At 45.8% G+C, this 18,450-nt stretch overlaps 1 protein-coding gene across 3 annotated transcripts in view; it reads right to left on the bottom strand.

Annotated features, from left to right (window-relative positions):
• DOCK4 (dedicator of cytokinesis 4) overlaps positions 1-18,450 on the bottom strand; it is an 803,151-nt gene that overhangs the window by 322,978 nt on the left and 461,723 nt on the right. For all 3 annotated transcript variants that reach the window (XM_063927278.1, XM_063927279.1, XM_063927280.1), the window contains one exon: positions 1,548-1,672. In XM_063927278.1, the coding sequence (XP_063783348.1) occupies positions 1,548-1,672 (125 nt within the window). The remainder of the gene's footprint in view (positions 1-1,547; positions 1,673-18,450) is intronic.

Below are 18,450 nucleotides of genomic sequence, written 5' to 3'. Positions count from 1 at the left end.
GCCTCCGCCGCCGTCCCTGAACTTCTGCATGCAGAGTGTCTGAGTGGCGATTACGTCAGCCGCGGCCTCCGCTGTGTCCGCGTGGTTGGATGTGCATCTGTCAGCCTGGCGCCTCCTGTCTCCGGTGGCCGGCGCCGCCATTACTGTTTTCATTACCACATGGATTACAAACCAAACTTCCCTCCAAGTGTCTGCATGGGCGCAGCCATCTTGGATTCTGTCAGCTGATCATTTCCACCAATCTGTTCTCAGTATTGATAATCTGCATAATTGCCTAGCCAATCCCTTCCTTGCTGCAGGTATAAATACACTGTGCCTGAGCAAGGAAGGCGTCAGTGCTTTGGTTGTCAAACCTAGTTCCTGTTTGTCTCTCTCCTGTGATTGTCTTCCAGGTTCCAGCTCCTGTCTCAAGACTTCCACCATAGAGACCCGCACCAGCATTCCACCTGCGGTGTAGCCTGACTCTCCAATCCATTGTGGATTCATCTGTTTCCAGCTACAACATTACCTGCTTCCAGCTCAGCTTCCAGCAGAGTACAGCTTCCCTTAAAGGGCCGGTGTCCTTTCTACACTTTACCACTCTCCACCGGTATTATTATTTCTCCGCTCTCAAGTTCTACATTTCAGTTCATATTTCATCGCTCCCAAGTTCATTTATTATTTAACTGGTTCCAGCCAGTATCCACTCCGTGCTAACAACAATCTGGTTCCAGCCAGTATCCACAGCAGCTGTTTTATCTTCAGCAACCCAGCTTTTCCTGGAACACCAGCTGGCACAATCCTGGGTTATCTCCATTGCTACAGTCGGGCCTGGTAAGGACTTTCCATCTAGAAGATCATAAGAACTATCTCACACTACCAGTGCCCTGTGGCTCCTGCCATCCTGTAGTACCCAGGAACTGTATTTATTCTTTGCTGACTTTTACGTTTTCTTTTACTGCTGCTGTGTTGCGGAGTTGTCATAATAAACATCATTGACTTTTATCCAAGTTGTCGTGGTCACGCCTTCGGGCAGTTATTATTCATGTTACTTACATGTCCAGGGGTCTGATACAACCTCCCAGGTTCCGGTACATCTCAGCCCCTACAACTGAGGCTGCCTCCCGTCAGCTCAGGCCCTCAGTTGTGACACATACAGGTATCTAAGAGACATTACTCCTCAATTGGCTGTCAACTTTGGTGAACTTTAATTGGAACCATAAATTCTTTCAGTTTGTGGACACTGCCCTATCTAAGTTTTGGCATAAATGCAAATCTGGAGTCACTCCTTCTCCCTCCTTTCAAAAATTTACTTAGCTTCCTGCATCAACTTGAATGTCCAAAAGGTGTTGATGGTTGCTCCCCTTCTACTCTGAATACACACCTAAATACATTTATACATTATTGACATAAAACACACTAATACCTACTGTATATAACTCTTTTCGTACCAGGAGCGTACAATATTCTCTGTATACAGTATATATGTATATAGCAACAAATGAGGTCACAAAATCCTGAAGCCGAAATGTAACTGAAAGAGCACAAATAATTTGTAGTATGATTACCTTTAGAAGTTGACTCTCACTGTTCACAATGACCATTGTAACTTGTACATTTCTTGCAACACTTTTACCACCCTTTTCAAATTCTCCCTTTTCTATAGTGATGTACAAATCGTTCCTCATTTCACCTAAGAGACAAGAAAACACCAACATGTTTTGAATATTCCCTAAAAACATAACATAAGTAACGCGTTTACTGGCATTATGTACTGAGAAAGGGGAAGAAATAAATATATATATATATATATATAACCTTGGGGTATAGTCAATAGAGAGAGAAGCCTGGACACTTTTATATTTGTCATTTAAACAGGCTCCTTCCCCTCAATATTACTTTATGGCTGCAACAGTTAACATAGCCCAAATAGATAGACTGGAGTATACGACATAGAGGAGAAAAAAGTTGAATAATAAAAAAATAATTCTGAAGTATTAGGGAGTGTGTCCAGTATGAAGTCAGATAGAGAGATTTAACATAAGTAAAAATCCTGATCTTTACTTCATTTGGGGAATACAGGAAAGCTTGAAGTGTTCCCAAAGCAACCACTAGGAGCGGGAGCATTCCAGGGCAGAGCGGTGTACCTTCCACCCAAACAAAGTATCCCTGGATGCAAATTTTTCATAATTTTCTGTAAAGGTGTGAATGGATTACAAAGTGGCTCACTCAACACAGTTGTTCCACTGAGATGCCATGCTTTGTCGCCCCAGAATTGTTCCTCTGAGATGGCAATTCTTGTTGCCCCACAATTGTTCCACTGAGATTTCATGCCTTGTTGCCCCACAATTGTTCCATTGAGACGCCTTGCCTTGTCGCCCCACTGATCTGGTGGAATGTGCCTTGAGTACAGTATATCTGGAACAGTTAACCCAATACACAAATAAGTCAGATGAATTACATCCATTATCCACCATACAGTGATCTCCTAGGGGGATGGCCAACTTCTCTCTTAATTGACCCATTTAAAATAAAGAGGTCACCAGTCCGTTGAACCTCTTTTGCCTGTGTTAGGTAGCCTAACTTCTTATACATAACAGATATATTCACTTCCTGGTTGCTATCATACATTTATATGTATATTGCTTGAAAGAAAAATGAGGTGGGAAATCTGGCGTTGTTTTCAAAGGGCCTCTCTTTTCAATGTTGCATACGTCTTGTGTTTGCTCATGTTTTGTTACTTGATTGTATGCCTTTTTTGACATTCAATAAAATTATTTGCATAAAAAAACAAAATAAGTTCCCAAGAAACCACCAGATACACAAATGATATATAAATGGTAGTTTAAATTATATTTTCAGAAACATGTGCTATTCTTCTTTGAAAAGAAAGAAACCCCCCCCCCCCCAAAAAAAAAAAAACAACAAAAAACAGATAGCAAAGAGATCTACATTTAACCCTGCTCTGCATCTAGTTCTTCATGTGGGTTAAAGAAGAAATCTCATTAGTCTAAATGATGAAGTAGGAATTTTCTTCTTTTCATATTAAGCAATGTAGGTTTTCTAGACCTGGTGATAATTCCTGTCGGACTCTGGCTTCCTTGCTTTCAACATTGTTTAAATGACAACATTCAAAAAACCCTTAGCCTACAAGATTGTGGATTCAATAAAAAAAATCTGTGTGATGGAAGCAGCCACGGATATAGTAAACTGGGCTGACCTAAGCTTTTTCTCTTTTCGAGAACCCTGAGTAACATAGTTATCTAATTAAATAAATATATCAGGGGATAAAGCCAAGGAACAACTTATGGCAACACCAACCTTGCTTCTGAATCTCTTGTTCTGGTACAGTAACACCTTAGCTTGTAATTAAATCTGGATGCCATCATATCTCCTTCACGTAATCCCAACTTGTTCACCAACTCCTGGAAATTCTCTGGATGCATATTTTGTCAACTGACATAGTTTGCTACACAATTGTCTATTCACAGTATAAATATCAAGGTGAGCACCTGAACTTTCTTCTCTACCCTCATTACAGTATTAAACGCTCTTCAAAACTCAAGTACATTTATTGGAAGTAAGGACTTTGGAAGTAAGGACTCCTAAGTCACAAGCCCTGGAATAGAAATAGACCAATCAAAGCTATCCATTCGCTGTGGATGGCGTCTGTGGTCATCAAAAACCCATACGGCAAATAAATGACTCTTGCAAAGGATGCTTGTTTGCAGAAACTACGGTGGACTTGTGCAGACAGTCTTATCGATTGTGATTTTAACTAAAATTTTGACTTGTTTCACTGTGTTAGTAATTCTAGCTGAAACATCTGGGTATTTAATTGTTTGAAGAGGAGACACCATTTCCTGTAACCTTATCATACACAAATGAAATGACACCAGTCTCTTTGCTAACAGAAGTCTGTTCAGAGACTGCAGGGAAAGAATTTCGCTTTTCTGCTTGCTGTCAAACAACATCCCTAGAAACAGTGTGTGTTGGAGATGGAATCAAATTGGACTTTGGCCCTCATTCCGAGTTGATCGCTCACTAGCTGCTTTTAGCAGCAGTGCAAACGCTAAGCCGCCGCCCTCTGGGAGTGTATCTTAGCTTAGCAGAAGTGCGAACGAAAGGTTAGCAGAACTGCTCGGAAAAATTTTCATGCCGTTTCTGAGTAGCTCCAAACCTACTCCTTCCTTGCAATCACTGCAGACAGTTTAGTTCCTGCTTTGACGTCACATACACGCCCTGCGTTCGGCCAGCCACTCCCCCGTTTCCCCAGGCACGCCTGCGTTTTTACCTGACACGCCTACGTTTTTCAGCACACTCCTGGAAAACGCTCAGTTACCACCCAGAAACGCCCACTTACTGTCAATCACTCAACGATCAGCAGAGCGACTGAAAAGCGTCGCTCGACCTTGTGTAAAACAGCAGTTTTGTGTGAAAGTACTTTGCGCGTGCGTACTGCGGCCCGTACGCATACGCAGAAATGCCGAATTTTAGCCTGATCGCTACGCTGCGAAAACGGCAGCTAGCGATCAACTCGGAATGACCCCCTTTGTGCAGTAGATAATCCAGCTATGCACTTCCAGAAACTCTTGTATGTTTTATATAAACATATAGGATTCTCTGCAGATTGCTTTTATAAGAAGATTGTCCAGATATGGGATGACTGTCACCACTCAAAATCTTAGAAGGGACAGATAACCTATCCAAATCAGCAAATGTAGATACGCATCCTTGATATCTACAGTATCAATATTCCCCTTTCACCGAGCAGCAAATAAAAATACTTAGGTATTCCATTTTGAATTTGTTCATACAAAGATAAATAATTAAATGACTTCAAATTGAGGATGGGTTAAAGGGACCATCTGGTTACTGAACGGATATACTGAAAAAAGGATACCTATCACTGCAGACAGCAGAGCCTGAAATGATCCTATAATCTGCACTGCTTTAAGGGGTCTGTAGGTAGGCCTGTCAAAAATAATCTTTTTGAGTCTGGATATGCTAGGTGTATAACCCAATGAAATTTTCCCTCTCATTTAAGTATCTGAAATGGAATCCAAACACTTTCCTATGTAAAGTATCGGTTGAGCTCCAACTGCATATGTCCCTCAGTGGCCATCTACTTACTTGACGGTTTATCCCCTGAGCGAAGTGACCCCAATGCTTCTTATTCTTTTTCTGACCTCATTACAAACTTGAGGACTGCTCTTTTGTAAAATTATGTCCTCTACCAGTCCCCTGTTGCCCGAATAAACTTAAGTAAGCAAAAAGACAGACCTTTCTGCCATAGAGTAGATAAAGGAAGACAATGATTCTTGCCTCCTCTGGACAAAAAAATAATTTTTTTCAATTCAGGACCAAAAACAAAAGAAACAGATCCAACCAATATGGCTGCAGGTGCATAAGAAATTTGGAACTGAACCAGCCCAGCAACTTTTGCAACCTCTGCAAGGTAGCCTACTGCTTCCTTAATGTGCTCCACAGTGAAAAATAATTATTCTTTAGGACTGCCAAAATCAAAACCTTCCTTTATTTGATCAACCCAACATTCACCACATTATTCACCCAGTCAGATTATAAAATGTGCCTCAGTGAAACCCATTCTGCTTTAAATTTTGCCTTCAACATTCCTATCAATGCTGTGCCTCAAATAAGCTCCACATGAAACCGGGGAATTAACCTTAGGAGAAGATTTCGACCAAACCCTCTCTGCCACCAGAAAAGGGTACAACAGATGATTTTGTTTGGCAATATCAAACTTCCTATCTGGGTCAGTTATACTTATCCAATCAGGGTGATGTCAGAAAACAAAGTTTCTTCTTCTCCTTTTAAAGTGGGCGCTCTCCAGTTTCACTGGATCCTCCTTATCTTGAGCATGTAACACCAGGCATACTGCCTATATCAAAACCTCAACCTTTGATAACAAACAGGATCTACTTCAATAAATAAAAACAAAGATAACTTGTGGTCCGAATCTAATGAATCTTTAAAATCTCCACAGATAGGGGCGTGGCCTGGCAGGCAAGCAGGGAAGTCGTGCCTGAGGAGAGCTCCTGCACAGTACAATTCAACATAACTTTTCTGGCCCTGTTCCACCCTATATTTACCCCTCCCTGCTCCCTGCATCACGCACTTACCTCCCCTGTTCCTGGTGTGCGGTGTTCCGGAGCTGGAGGGGGCCTCCTGCCTCCATGCGGGTTGGGGCCTGCACACCCTCCTGAAGCCGGGGGCTCAATTCCTGCTACGCTCCGTGCCTGGCGACCCCTGACGTGAAAACCGCAGCTGCACCTGATTTGACCAGCACCCGGCCTCCTATCATCCGTGGCTCCCTCCACCCCTGGGCTGACCTGTCTCTCCCTCCTGCTTGTGCCTGGTGGAGCGGACGAGCGGGCTCTGTGCCTGGCGTCTGCCTCGAGGCCTACTTCCGCCCGCTGGACCGGGTGCTGGAGTGACGGCGGTGGCCGCCGCGCGCGCTCCTGGCGGCCTGTGTCCGGATCGGAAGTCTCCGCTGCCGAGAAGGGTGAGCTCCCTCCTGCAGCAACAGACTTGCGCCTCCTATCCATAGGCTCCGGGCGCCCGGGGAGCCCGGTTAGAGGTACCTGCAGGGTGCTGGGCTCCGGATACCTCACCTTCCCCTGACGCCGGCGGCCATCTCGGTTGTGGGAAAGCCGGAGCTCCTGCTTTCCCAGGCTGTTGGGGGTAATTGGGGGGTGCCCTGGCTACTGGCTGGTCCGTGGCTGGGGCCCTCTATTTGCTAGGCACTGCCCTTTGTTACCTGTGATCTTTTGCAAAGTGATGTGGGGACGGAAAAGAGATCTCCACCCCTCATAGCATTCATCCCTGTCCCCATCCTAGCTGGTTCCCCCTATATCTTCCCCACAGTTGAGGTCCTGAACACACTGCAGCACAGTGTGGGGTTTCTGGGAGGCTCTTCCTTCTTTCCTTTTTTTTATTATTACTTTTCTTTTTCAAGTGTGCCCCACATGCTGGGATTATTTCTATTCCTATTATACACCTTCAGAGCCCAGGACGTGTCACACCACCTATGATAACTAACACTGGAGCTCCACCTGCTGGCGGCTTTTCTAGTTGGATTTACTTTGCCTGAGTTAAACTTGCTTCCCTTAACATGTGATCCTTTGGAACATGCCCTGAGTCTTGGGACTTCCTCTTACCGATATCTATGTCTGAATAACTACAGGACTGTCTCCCTACTACCGAGATTTACCTAGCTACATATTGCAGTGACTTTTCTCAGGTGTTCTGTCTCTGGGTTCCACCATGCCTAGAAATAATAAAAAAAACAACGTGGAGCGGACCTGACCCAAAGCATTAAAAAATTTGCCTACTCCCATGCTACCTCTCCAGGTCCAGAAACCCCCTCGCATCCTGATGTCTCCGACTCGGAGGACTCGGACCACTCCCCGTTGACTCGGAAAGATTTACAACTGCTCTTCGTGAGATAAGGGAGACGAGGAAATCCATCCAAGCGGTACAGGTGGAGGTGCACACGGCAATAGCCTCTCTCTAGGATCGATATGATCCTACTCAGCCGGGACCTTTCCTCTAAACTAAAGTCTACGCGTAAACTTACTATGGTATGGTCTGACCATTGTCCGATCACTGCTGAGCTCCATTTTATTGCTCCTCGCCCCCCTTCTGCCTCTTGGCGATTGAATGATTCCCTATTACATAATCCGGAATTACTAATTTGATAAAAAGTCACATTACTGATTATTTCTTACTTAATGACCTCCCAGAGACTTCACCTATTATACTATGGGAAGCTCATAAAGCTGTTCTCCGCGGCCATTTGATAAGTCAGTCTGCTAGGTACAAAAAGTCACAGGAATTGATTTCCTCTCCCTCTCCACTAGACTACAGGTGCTTGAAAGACAACATAAGCTTTCCCCTACCCCTGCTAATTTAGAGATTTTGCTGAGGGCGCGGTCTGAGTTGTCGCTTTTCCGGTAAGATCATCCAGAGGCTTAACCAGTCCTTCTATGAGAAAGGAGATAAAGCGGATAGGATGGTGGCATCCCGTCTACGGGCACAACGCTCCCTGAATAATATCTTGGCGGTGCATACTACGTCAGGCGAGATCACGTATGCCCCGGATGCCATAAACAAGGCATTTCAGGAATTCTATGCCTCAGCTCTATAATTTAAATCCTGTCAATCCAGGTTCTGGCCCCCCAGATGTCTTGATCTCGGAATTCTTGTGTAAGGCTACACTCCCGAAACTGTCTGACTGTGCTTCTTCGGTACTGAATAAAGATATAACAGATGAGGAAATTGCTGCCATCCTGAAGTCCTTTAAATCTACTAAGGCTCCAGGGCCCGATGGCTTCTCGGCATCATATTATAAGAAATTTGCCCCTGTTTTGATCCCACATCTTAGAGTATTGTTTAATGCTGTACTGCATGGCACCCCATTTCCGAGCAACATGCTGGAGGCTAGAATAATAGTTATCCACAAAGAGGGCAGAGATCCTCGAGACTGCGCTAGCTATCGGCCGAAGGGGGTAATTCCAAGTTGATCGCAGCAGGAATTTTGTTAGCAGTTGGGCAAAACCATGTGCACTGCAGGGGAGGCAGATTTAACATGTGCAGAGAGAGTTAGATTTGGGTGTGGTGAGTTCAATCTGCAATCTAAATTGCAGTGTAAAAATAAAGCAGCCAGTATTTACCCTGCACAGAAACAAAATAACCCACCCAAATCTAACTCTCTCTGCACATGTTATATATGCCCCCCCTGCAGTGCACATGGTTTTGCCCAACTGCTTAAAAAATTTCCTGCTGCGATCAACTTGGAATTACCCCCGATATCCCTATTGAATCTGGACATTAAGCTCTATGCCAAAATTTTAGCTACCCGTCTCAATGCTGTGCTCCCTGGCCTGATCCATTATGATCAGGTCGGTTTTATCCCTGGCTGTCAGGCAAGGGATAACACTAGAAGAGCGATAGACCTAATACAACAACTGAACTGCAGACACACCCCGTCTATTGTCCTTTCGCTTAACGCTGAAAAGGCGTTCGTCCGCATATCGTGGCCCTTCATGTTTCAGACCCTGCAGGCGTTTGGGATATCGGCTGAATTTTTGACGTGGGTCTCTGCTCTCTACTCTTCCCCTATAGCTAAGGTTCTTACTAACGGAGTGCTGTCTGCTCCCATCCCATTATCCAACGGTACGAGGCAGGGTTGCCATGGTCATAGAACCCCTGGCTGCTGTGATAAGGAACTCTGGTGGAATTCGGGGAGTGAAGATGGGCTCGCATGAATTTAAGATCTCACTTTTTACAGACAACGTACTGTTGTCCCTCACTCAGACACGGTCTTCGCTCCCCGCCTTGTATCAGATTATAGAGGATTATGGTTCCCTATCGGGATATAAAATCAATTTTGTCAAATCTGAAGCTGTGTTATTACACATATCAGGAGATCTTAAACGAGCTCTACAGTCCTCCTATGACCTTCACTGGCAAACAAATAAGATTAAGTACTTAGGAGTCTATATTACATCTCACTATAGCTCCCTATATTCTGAAAGCTTCCCACGTATGTTCACTAAGATTAAATCTGATCTGGTGAGATGGAAGTCCCATATCATATCCTGGCTGGGTAGGATAGTTGCCTTCAAAATGACAGTCATGCCGCAACTTCTCTACCTCTTTCAAACTTTACCTGTCAAGGTCCCGGAGAGGGTTCTTAGGGATGCCCAGGCCTCATTTGTGAAGTTCGTATGGAACGATAAACCTCCAAGAATAGCTTTTTCAGTTCTTCGACTCCCTCGTTCTGCAGGTGGCCGGGGATTCCCAGATGTCAGGTTTTATTACCTGGCTAGCCACCTGAGCCAAATAGTGACCTCCTTTGTACCCCGTGGCTCTATTGCCTGGGTGGACATGGCGGCTCTATCCTTGGGGATCCGTTCTTTGGCTTCACTATGGGGTCTGGGCAAACTGTACCAGCTCACTCTGACGGACTCTTCTCCTTCTCTCAAATTCCACCTCTCTATCTGGCATAACCCCCTCATGAAATATAAATCGTCCTCCCCCTGCTCCCCTCTCACCCCCCTCTGGGATAACCCTGCTTTTCCAGCTGGGGTTTCAACCCTTCGTTTCACCCCTTGGTCTAGTGCAGGAGTTCATGTGGTGCATGATCTCTGCCTTCAAGACCGTTGGATGACGATAAACGATATCAACTGTAAGTTTTCCACTCTCTCGCCTCCCTTTTTTGAATATTTCCAGATCAGACACTTCCTATCCTCCCTACCTCAACCCGATGTTCAGCGGGATCCTACCCCCTTTGAATCTCTATGTACCAAAAAACCTATATGTAGAGGGCTAATTTCGCTAATATATTCAATGTTAGTTGGGGCTTCCTCGGGCCCGCAGACTCGCCATGAGCGGGAGTGGGAGAGGGACTTGGGTCCCCCGCCGGACGATGCCTGTTGGGAGGAAGTACGAGAGGGCATAGCTAAAAGCTCTATCTCAACTAGACTCAAGGAAACATCCTATAAACTGTATTACCCATGGTATTACACCCCGGATAAATTGTCTAGGATGTTCCCTTCTGCCACCCCGGTTTGCTGGCGAGGATGTGGACATCGGGGAACCCGCCTTCATATTTGGTGGACCTGCCCCCATATTGCTTACTTTTGGAATAAGGTGCTTGATTTATTGAAGTCCCTCTCTGACCTTCCCCTCGCGTTGGACCCTTGGGTATTTTTGTTGGCGCGTCCGTATCCAGATCTTGACCCACTTCTGAATAAATTGTTTTCCCATATAGTGGTGGCAGCTAAATCCTTGATAGCCAAGAACTGGTAGTCTCACGATGCCCCTACTGTCTCTGCGCTGATTAATTACATTTGGTATGTTGCTAACATGGAACGGATCACTTATTATCTGCATGACTGTCCGCACAAATGTGAACTCGTATGGAGTTCCTGGTTGCTTAAGATGTCCCCCTCTACTTGATTCTCTAACTGCCCCTCTGTTCAGACCTTCTGGAACTGTTCGCCACGTTACGCCTGGTTCCTCCCTCCGGACGCTTACCTACCGTCCCTAGTAGTCTCTCAGTTAATAGGTAGTAACTTTCTTACATGTATATATGTATACTGCTATGTTTATACACTGCAAATGGATATGTTTGGTATAACTTTCAACTTATGGCTTAGTTCGGCCTGGTTTGGCTCGATTGTGTCTTCCCTTTTCTCCTTCTTCTTCTCCCCTCCTCGTTTCCTCCTTTCCCTCTTCTGCTGCTCCCTTTCGTTTTCTCCCCCCCCCCCCCTAGTGGGACCCCCCCGCTTCTCACCTGTTGAATTTATTCTTGAAAAATCTGTAGGAGAACTTTTTGTACTTTGTTGTATATCTAACTATATTTTGTTCACTTGACTGCTTCTCCTATTACAAATAATAAGATTTTACTTACCGATAAATCTATTTCTCATAGTCCGTAGTGGATGCTGGGGACTCCGTCAGGACCATGGGGAATAGCGGCTCCGCAGGAGACGGGGCACAAAAGCAAGCTTTTAGGATCACATGGTGTGTACTGGCTCCTCCCCCTATGACCCTCCTCCAAGCCTCAGTTAGGTACTGTGCCCGGACGAGCGTACACAATAAGGAAGGATTTTGAATCCCGGGTAAGACTCATACCAGCCACACCAATCACACCGTACAACTTGTGATTTGAACCCAGTTAACAGTATGATAACAATGAAGTAGCCTCTAAAAAAGATGGCTCACAACAATAATAACCCGATTTTTTTGTAACAATAACTATGTACAAGTAATGCAGACAATCCGCACTTGGGATGGGCGCCCAGCATCCACTACGGACTATGAGAAATAGATTTATCGGTAAGTAAAATCTTATTTTCTCTAACGTCCTAGTGGATGCTGGGGACTCCGTCAGGACCATGGGGATTATACCAAAGCTCCCAAACGGGCGGGAGAGTGCGGATGACTCTGCAGCACCGAATGAGAGAACTCCAGGTCCTCCTCAGCCAGGGTATCAAATTTGTAGAATTTAGCAAACGTGTTTGCCCCTGACCAAGTTGCAGCTCGGCAAAGTTGTAAAGCCGAGACCCCTCGGGCAGCCGCCCAAGATGAGCCCACCTTCCTTGTGGAATGGGCATTTACAGATTTTGGCTGTGGCAGGCCTGCCACAGAATGTGCAAGCTGAATTGTACTACAAATCCAACGAGCAATAGTCTGCTTAGAAGCAGGAGCACCCAGCTTTTTGGGTGCCTACAATATAAACAGCAAGTCACACTTTCTGACTCCAGCCGTCCTGGAATTATATATATATATATATTTTCAGGGCCCTGACAACGTCTAGCAACTTGGAGTCCTCCAAGTCCCTAGTAGCCGCAGGCACCACAATAGGTTGTTTCAGGTGAAACGCTGACACCACCTTAGGAAGAAACTGGGGACGAGTCCGCAGTTCTGCCCTGTCCCGAATGGAAAATCAAATATGGGCTTTTGTAAGACAAAGCCGCCAATTTTGACAATCGCCTGGCCGAGGCCAGGGCCAACAGCATGGTCACTTTCCATGTGAGATATTTCAAATCCACAGATTTGAGTGGTTCAAACCAATATGATTTGAGGAATCCCAACACTACGTTGAGATCCCACGGTGCCACTGGAGGCACACAAGGGCTGTATATGCAATACTCCCTTGACAAACGTCTGGACTTCAGGAACTGAAGCCAATTTATTCTGGAAGAAAATCTATAGGGCCGAAACTTGAACCTTAATGGACCCCAATTTGAGGCTCATAGACACTCCTGTTTGCAGGAAGTGCAGAAATCGACCTAGTTGAAATTTTTTCGTGGGGCCTTCCTGGCCTCACCCACGCAACATATTTTTACCACATGTGGTGATAACGTTGTGCGGTCACCTCCTTCCTGGCTTTGACCAGGGTAGGTATGACCTCTTCCGGAATGCCTTTTCCCTTAGGATCCGGCGTTCAAACCGCCATGCCGTCAAACGCAGTCGCGGTAAGTCTTGGAACAGACAAGGTCCCTGCTGGAGCAGGTCCTTTCTTAAAGGCCGATGCCACGGTTCCTCTTGGAACAGACATGGTACTTGCTGAAAGCAAATCCCTTCTTAGCTCCCGAGGCCATTAGTCCTCTGTGAGCATCTCTTGAAGTTCCGGTTACCAAGTCCCTCTTGGCCAATCCGGAGCCACGAGTATAGTTCTTACTCCTCTATGTCTTATAATTCTCAATACCTTGGTTATGAGAAGCAGAGGAGGGAACACATACACCGACTGTTACACCCACGGTGTTACCAGGACGTCCACAGCTATCGCCTGAAGGTCTCGTGACCTGGCGCAATACCTGTCCCATTTTTTGTTCGGGCGGGACGCCATCATGTCCACCTTTGGTCTTTCCCAACGGTTCACAATCATGCGGAAAACTTCCCGATGAAGTTCCCACTCTCCCGGGTGGAGGTCATGCCTGCTGAGGAAGTCTGCTTCCCAGTCGTCCACTCCCGGAATGAACACTGCTGACAGTGCTATCACATGATTTTCCGCCTAGAGAAAAATCCTTGCAGTTTTGCCACTGCCCTCCTGCTTCTTGTGCCGCCCTTTCTGTTTACGTGGGCGACTGCCGTGATGTTATCCCACTGGATCAATACCGGCTGACCTTGAAGCAGAGGTCTTGCTAAGCTTAGAGCATTATAAATTTGCTCTTAGCTCCAGTATATTTATGTGGAGAGAATTCTCCAGACTTGATCACACTCCTTGTGTGACTGCTCCCCAGCCTCTCAGGCTGGCCTCCGTGGTCACGAGCATCCAATCCTGAATGCCGAATCTGCGGCCCTCTAGAAGATGAGCACTCTGTAATCACCACAGGAGAGACACCCTTGTCCTTGGATATAGGGTTATCCGCTGATGCATCTGAAGATGCGATCCGGACCATTTGTCCAGCAGATCCCACTGAAGAGTTCTTGCGTGAAATCTGCCGAATGGAAGCGCTTTGTAATAAGCCACCATTTTTACCAGGACTCTTGTGCAATGATGCACTGACACTTTTCCTGGTTTTAGGAGGATCCCGATTAGCTCGGATAACTCCCTGGCTTTCTCCTCTGGGAGAAACACCTTTTCCTGGACTGTGTCCAGAATCATCCCTAGGACCAGCAGACGTGTCGTCGGAACAACTGCGGTTTTGGAATATTTAGAATCCACCCGTGCTGTCGTAGAACTACTTGAGATAGTGCTACTCCGACCTCCAACTGTTCTCTGGACCTTGTTCTTATCAGGAGGTCGTCCATTTTCTTTGAAGACGAATCCTCCTTTCGGTCATTACCTTGGTAAGGACCCGGGGTGCCTTGGACAATCCAACGGCATCGTCTTGAAACTGATAGTGACAGTTCTGTACCACGAACCTGAGGTACCCTTGGTGAGAAAAGGCAAATTTTGGGACATGGAGGTAAGCATCCCTGATGTCCCGGGACACCATATAGTCCCCTTGTTCTTTGCTATCACTGCTCTGAGTGACTCCATCTGGATTTGAACCCTTGTAAGTGTTCAAATTTTTCAGATTTAGAATAGGTCTCACCTAGCCTTCAGTACCACCATATAGTGTGGAGTAATACCCCTTTCCTTGTTGTCGGAGGGGTAATTTTATTATCACCTGCTGGGAATACAGCTTGTGAATTGTTTTCAATACTGCCTCCCTGTCGGAGGGAGACATTGGTACAGCAGACTACAGGAACCTGCGAGGGGGGAAACCTCTCGACATTCCAATCTGTACCCCTTGGATACTACTTGTAGGATCCAGGGGTCCTGTACGGTCCCAGCGTCATGCTGAGAACTTGGTAGCAGCGGTGGAGGGCTTCTGTTCCTGGGAATGGGCTGCCTGCTGCAGTCTTCTTCCCTTTCCTCTATCCCTGGGCAGATATGACTCTTATAGGGACGAAAGGACTGAGGCTGAAAAGACGGTGTCTTTTTCTGCAGAGATGTGACTTAGGGTAAAAAACGGTGGATTTTCCAGCAGTTGCCCTGGCCACCAGGTCCCATGGACCGACCCCAAATAACTCCTCCCCTTTATACGGCAATACATCTTTGTGCCGTTTGGAATCTGCATCACCTGACCACTGTCGTGTCCATAAACATCTTCTTGCAGATATGGACATCGCATTTACTCTTGATGCCAGAGTGCAAATATCCCTCTGCGCATCTCGCATATATAGAAATGCATCCTTTAAATGCTCTATAGTCAATAAAATACTGTCCCTGTCAAAGGTATCAATATTTTTAGTCAGGGAATCCGACCAAGCCACCTCAGCTCTGCACATCCAGGCTGAGGCGATCGCTGGTCGCAGTATAACACCAGCATGTGTGTGTATACTTTTTAGGATATTTTTCAGCCTCCTATCAGCTGGCTCCTTAAGTACGGCCCTATCCGTAGATGGTACCGCCACTTGTTCTGATAAGCGTGTGAGCGCCTTATCCACCCTGAGGGGTGTTTCCCACCGCGCCTTAACTTCTGGCGGGAAAAGGTATACCGCCAATAATTTTCTATCGGGGGAAACCCACGCATCATCACACACTTCATTTAATTTATCTGATTCAGGAAAAACTACAGGTAGTTTTTTCACCTCACATATATATATATAATACCCTTTTTTGTGGTACTTGGAGTATCAGAAATATGTAACACCTCCTTCATTGCCCTTAACGTGTGGCCCTAAAAGAAAATACGTTTGTTTCTTCACCGTCGACACTGAAATCAGTGTCCGTGTCTGGGTCTGTGTCGACCGACTGAGGTAAATGGGCATTTTACAGCCCCTGACGGTGTTTGAGACGCCTGGACAGATACTAATTTTTTTCGCCGGCCCTCTCATGTCGTCAACCGGCTTGCAGCGTGTTGACATTGTCACGTAATTTCCATAAATAAGCCATCCATTCCGGTGTCGACTCCCTAGAGAGTGACATCACCATTACAGGCAATTTGCTCCGCCTCCTCACCAATATTTTCCTCATACATGTCGACACACACGTACCGACATACAGCACACACATAGGGAATGCTCTGATAGAGGACAGGACCCACTAGCCCTTTGGGGAGACAGAGGGAGAGTTTGCCAGCACACACCAAAACGCTATAATTATCCAGGGACAACCTTTATATAAGTGTTCCTCCCTTATAGCATTTTAATATATATACATATCGCCAAATCAGTGCCCCCCCTCTCTGTTTTAACCCTGTTTCTGTAGTGCAGTGCAGGGGAGAGCATGGGAGCCTTCCCACCAGCCTTTCTGTGAGGGAAAATGGCGCTGTGTGCTGAGGAGAATAGGCCCCGCCCCCTTTTCGGCGGGCTTCTTCTCCGGAGTTTTAGATATCTGGCAGGGGTTAAATACATCCATATAGTCTCAAGGGCTATATGTGATGTATTTTTCGCCATACAGGTATTATACATTGCTGCCCAGGGCGCCCCCCCCCCAGCGCCCTGCACCCTCCGTGACCGCTGTGTGAAGTGTGCTGACAACAATGGCGCACAGCTGCAGTGCTGTGCGCTACCTGATGAAGACTGAGAGTCTTCTGCCGCCTGGTTACGGACCTCTTCATCTTCAGCGTCTGCAAGGGGGGTCGGCGGCGCGGCTCCGGGACGAACCCCAGGGCGAGCCCTGTGTTCCGACTCCCTCTGGAGCTATGTCCAGTAGCCTAAGAATCCAATCCATCCTGCACGCAGGTGAGTTGAAAATCTCTCCCCTAAGTCCCTCGATGCAGTGAGCCTGTTGCCAGCAGGACTCACTGAAAATAAAGAACCTAAAAACTTTTTCTAAGTAACTCTTTAAGAGAGCCACCTAGATTGCACCCTTCTCGGCCGGGCACAAAAACCTAACTGAGGCTTGGAGGAGGGTCATAGGGGGAGGAGCCAGTACACACCATGTGATCCTAAAAGCTTGCTTTTGTGCCCTGTCTCCTGCGGAGCCGCTATTCCCCATGGTCCTGACGGAGTCCCCAGCATCCACTAGGACGTTAGAGAAAAAGAGTTTAAAAAAAAAAAAAAATCTCCACAGATAAAAAAGATCCAAAGAGGAACCCTATCTGGACTGAAGACCAGCCACCTCCAGTCTCTTTGGAGTTCTATAAAATAAGACTAAATACAATATTTTCTCTAAGTAGGAAGATACTCGATCCAGACCCTAGATTGACTATGCATGTCCCTGTGACCAGACAAGTTCTTAAGTAATTCCCTGGGCCTAACCTCCTGGGACGGAGATCTGTGAACCCCTTGCCACAACATCTTATTTTAAATCAAAAAGCCTCTGGAGTCTGACTCCTGCCTGATAACTTATTAGAAACCCCCCTAGCCATAGTGCTTTAGACCAAACAGGTGCCATTAACTATGGAAAACCCGTTGCCTACAACTGAGGACTCTGACCCTCTGCTAAACAAACGCATACATAAGTAGGATTTTGAACAGGAAATGTATTGACCTGGGCTTAACAAAGGAGGATAGCTATGGGACAGCTCCTGCACTGGCTCACCTACCTAATGGAACACTCCCTATGATGATGCCTCTGGAACTCCCTCCCCCACTGGATCTGGGACTCCAACTGTATCACCACAGTGCCAGAGAACAGAGTGGAAGTAAATTGCTTCTTGTTAAAGAGCCAGTTTCCTGCTAATGTAGCAAGGAACTCACCCTACCTGAATGCCGCATCTCCAGGGAGTGGTAGGAACATACTGCCTTAAAGAAAGGAACTCCAGGCACCTGAGCATGTAGCAAAAGTTGTGGTCTGGATCCTCCAGAGTTGAATCCAACACTGGAAAAGGCTGATGGCCACAGATACTAGCAGTTAAGCTGTCGAACAAAATTCCACTTTAAGCATTCTCAGCAGCTGCTGAGGACACATGAATGCAATTTTTTTTAAAATAATAAACTTTTTTTTCCCTATGGAGTACCGAGACCAAAGAGCCTCACACCAGCGTCCGGCTGAAAGGTTGTCATAGCCGTTGTAGAATACAGAGGGAGAGGAGTTTGTTCCAGTGCTAAATTTGAAAGTGACCAGGCTCCTCTCTCCACTCCCTATACCCCAAGCTTTTCAGTATCCCCCACTGGAACAAAATTGTTAGGTAAGAATGCTGTCATAATATGTAACAGCACAGTTGCAGGACAAATCTAATTGAAAGAAAAAAATATACAAGAGATACAAATAAAATTATTATACTAGAAGTGGGGGCACATTTATTACAAAAATGTAAAGTATTATATTACAAAGTATATAATAATAATAATAATAATAATAACAATTAATATGATGATGACAATAATAATAATAATAATAATAATATTATTATTATCATTATAATCCTCATAAAATTTAACATATAGGCACATACCAAGGACAGAACTGTTTGTACAACAGACAAAGCTATGAAATAAAAGAAGTATAAGACAGGCTTTATTCAAGCCACTACTTTCTAGGCAAAGTGGTCAGTG

This window comes from Pseudophryne corroboree, chromosome 6, assembly GCF_028390025.1.
Source record: "Pseudophryne corroboree isolate aPseCor3 chromosome 6, aPseCor3.hap2, whole genome shotgun sequence".
Taxonomy (NCBI): domain Eukaryota; kingdom Metazoa; phylum Chordata; class Amphibia; order Anura; family Myobatrachidae; genus Pseudophryne; species Pseudophryne corroboree.
This window is presented reverse-complemented; position numbering and strand designations above follow the sequence as displayed.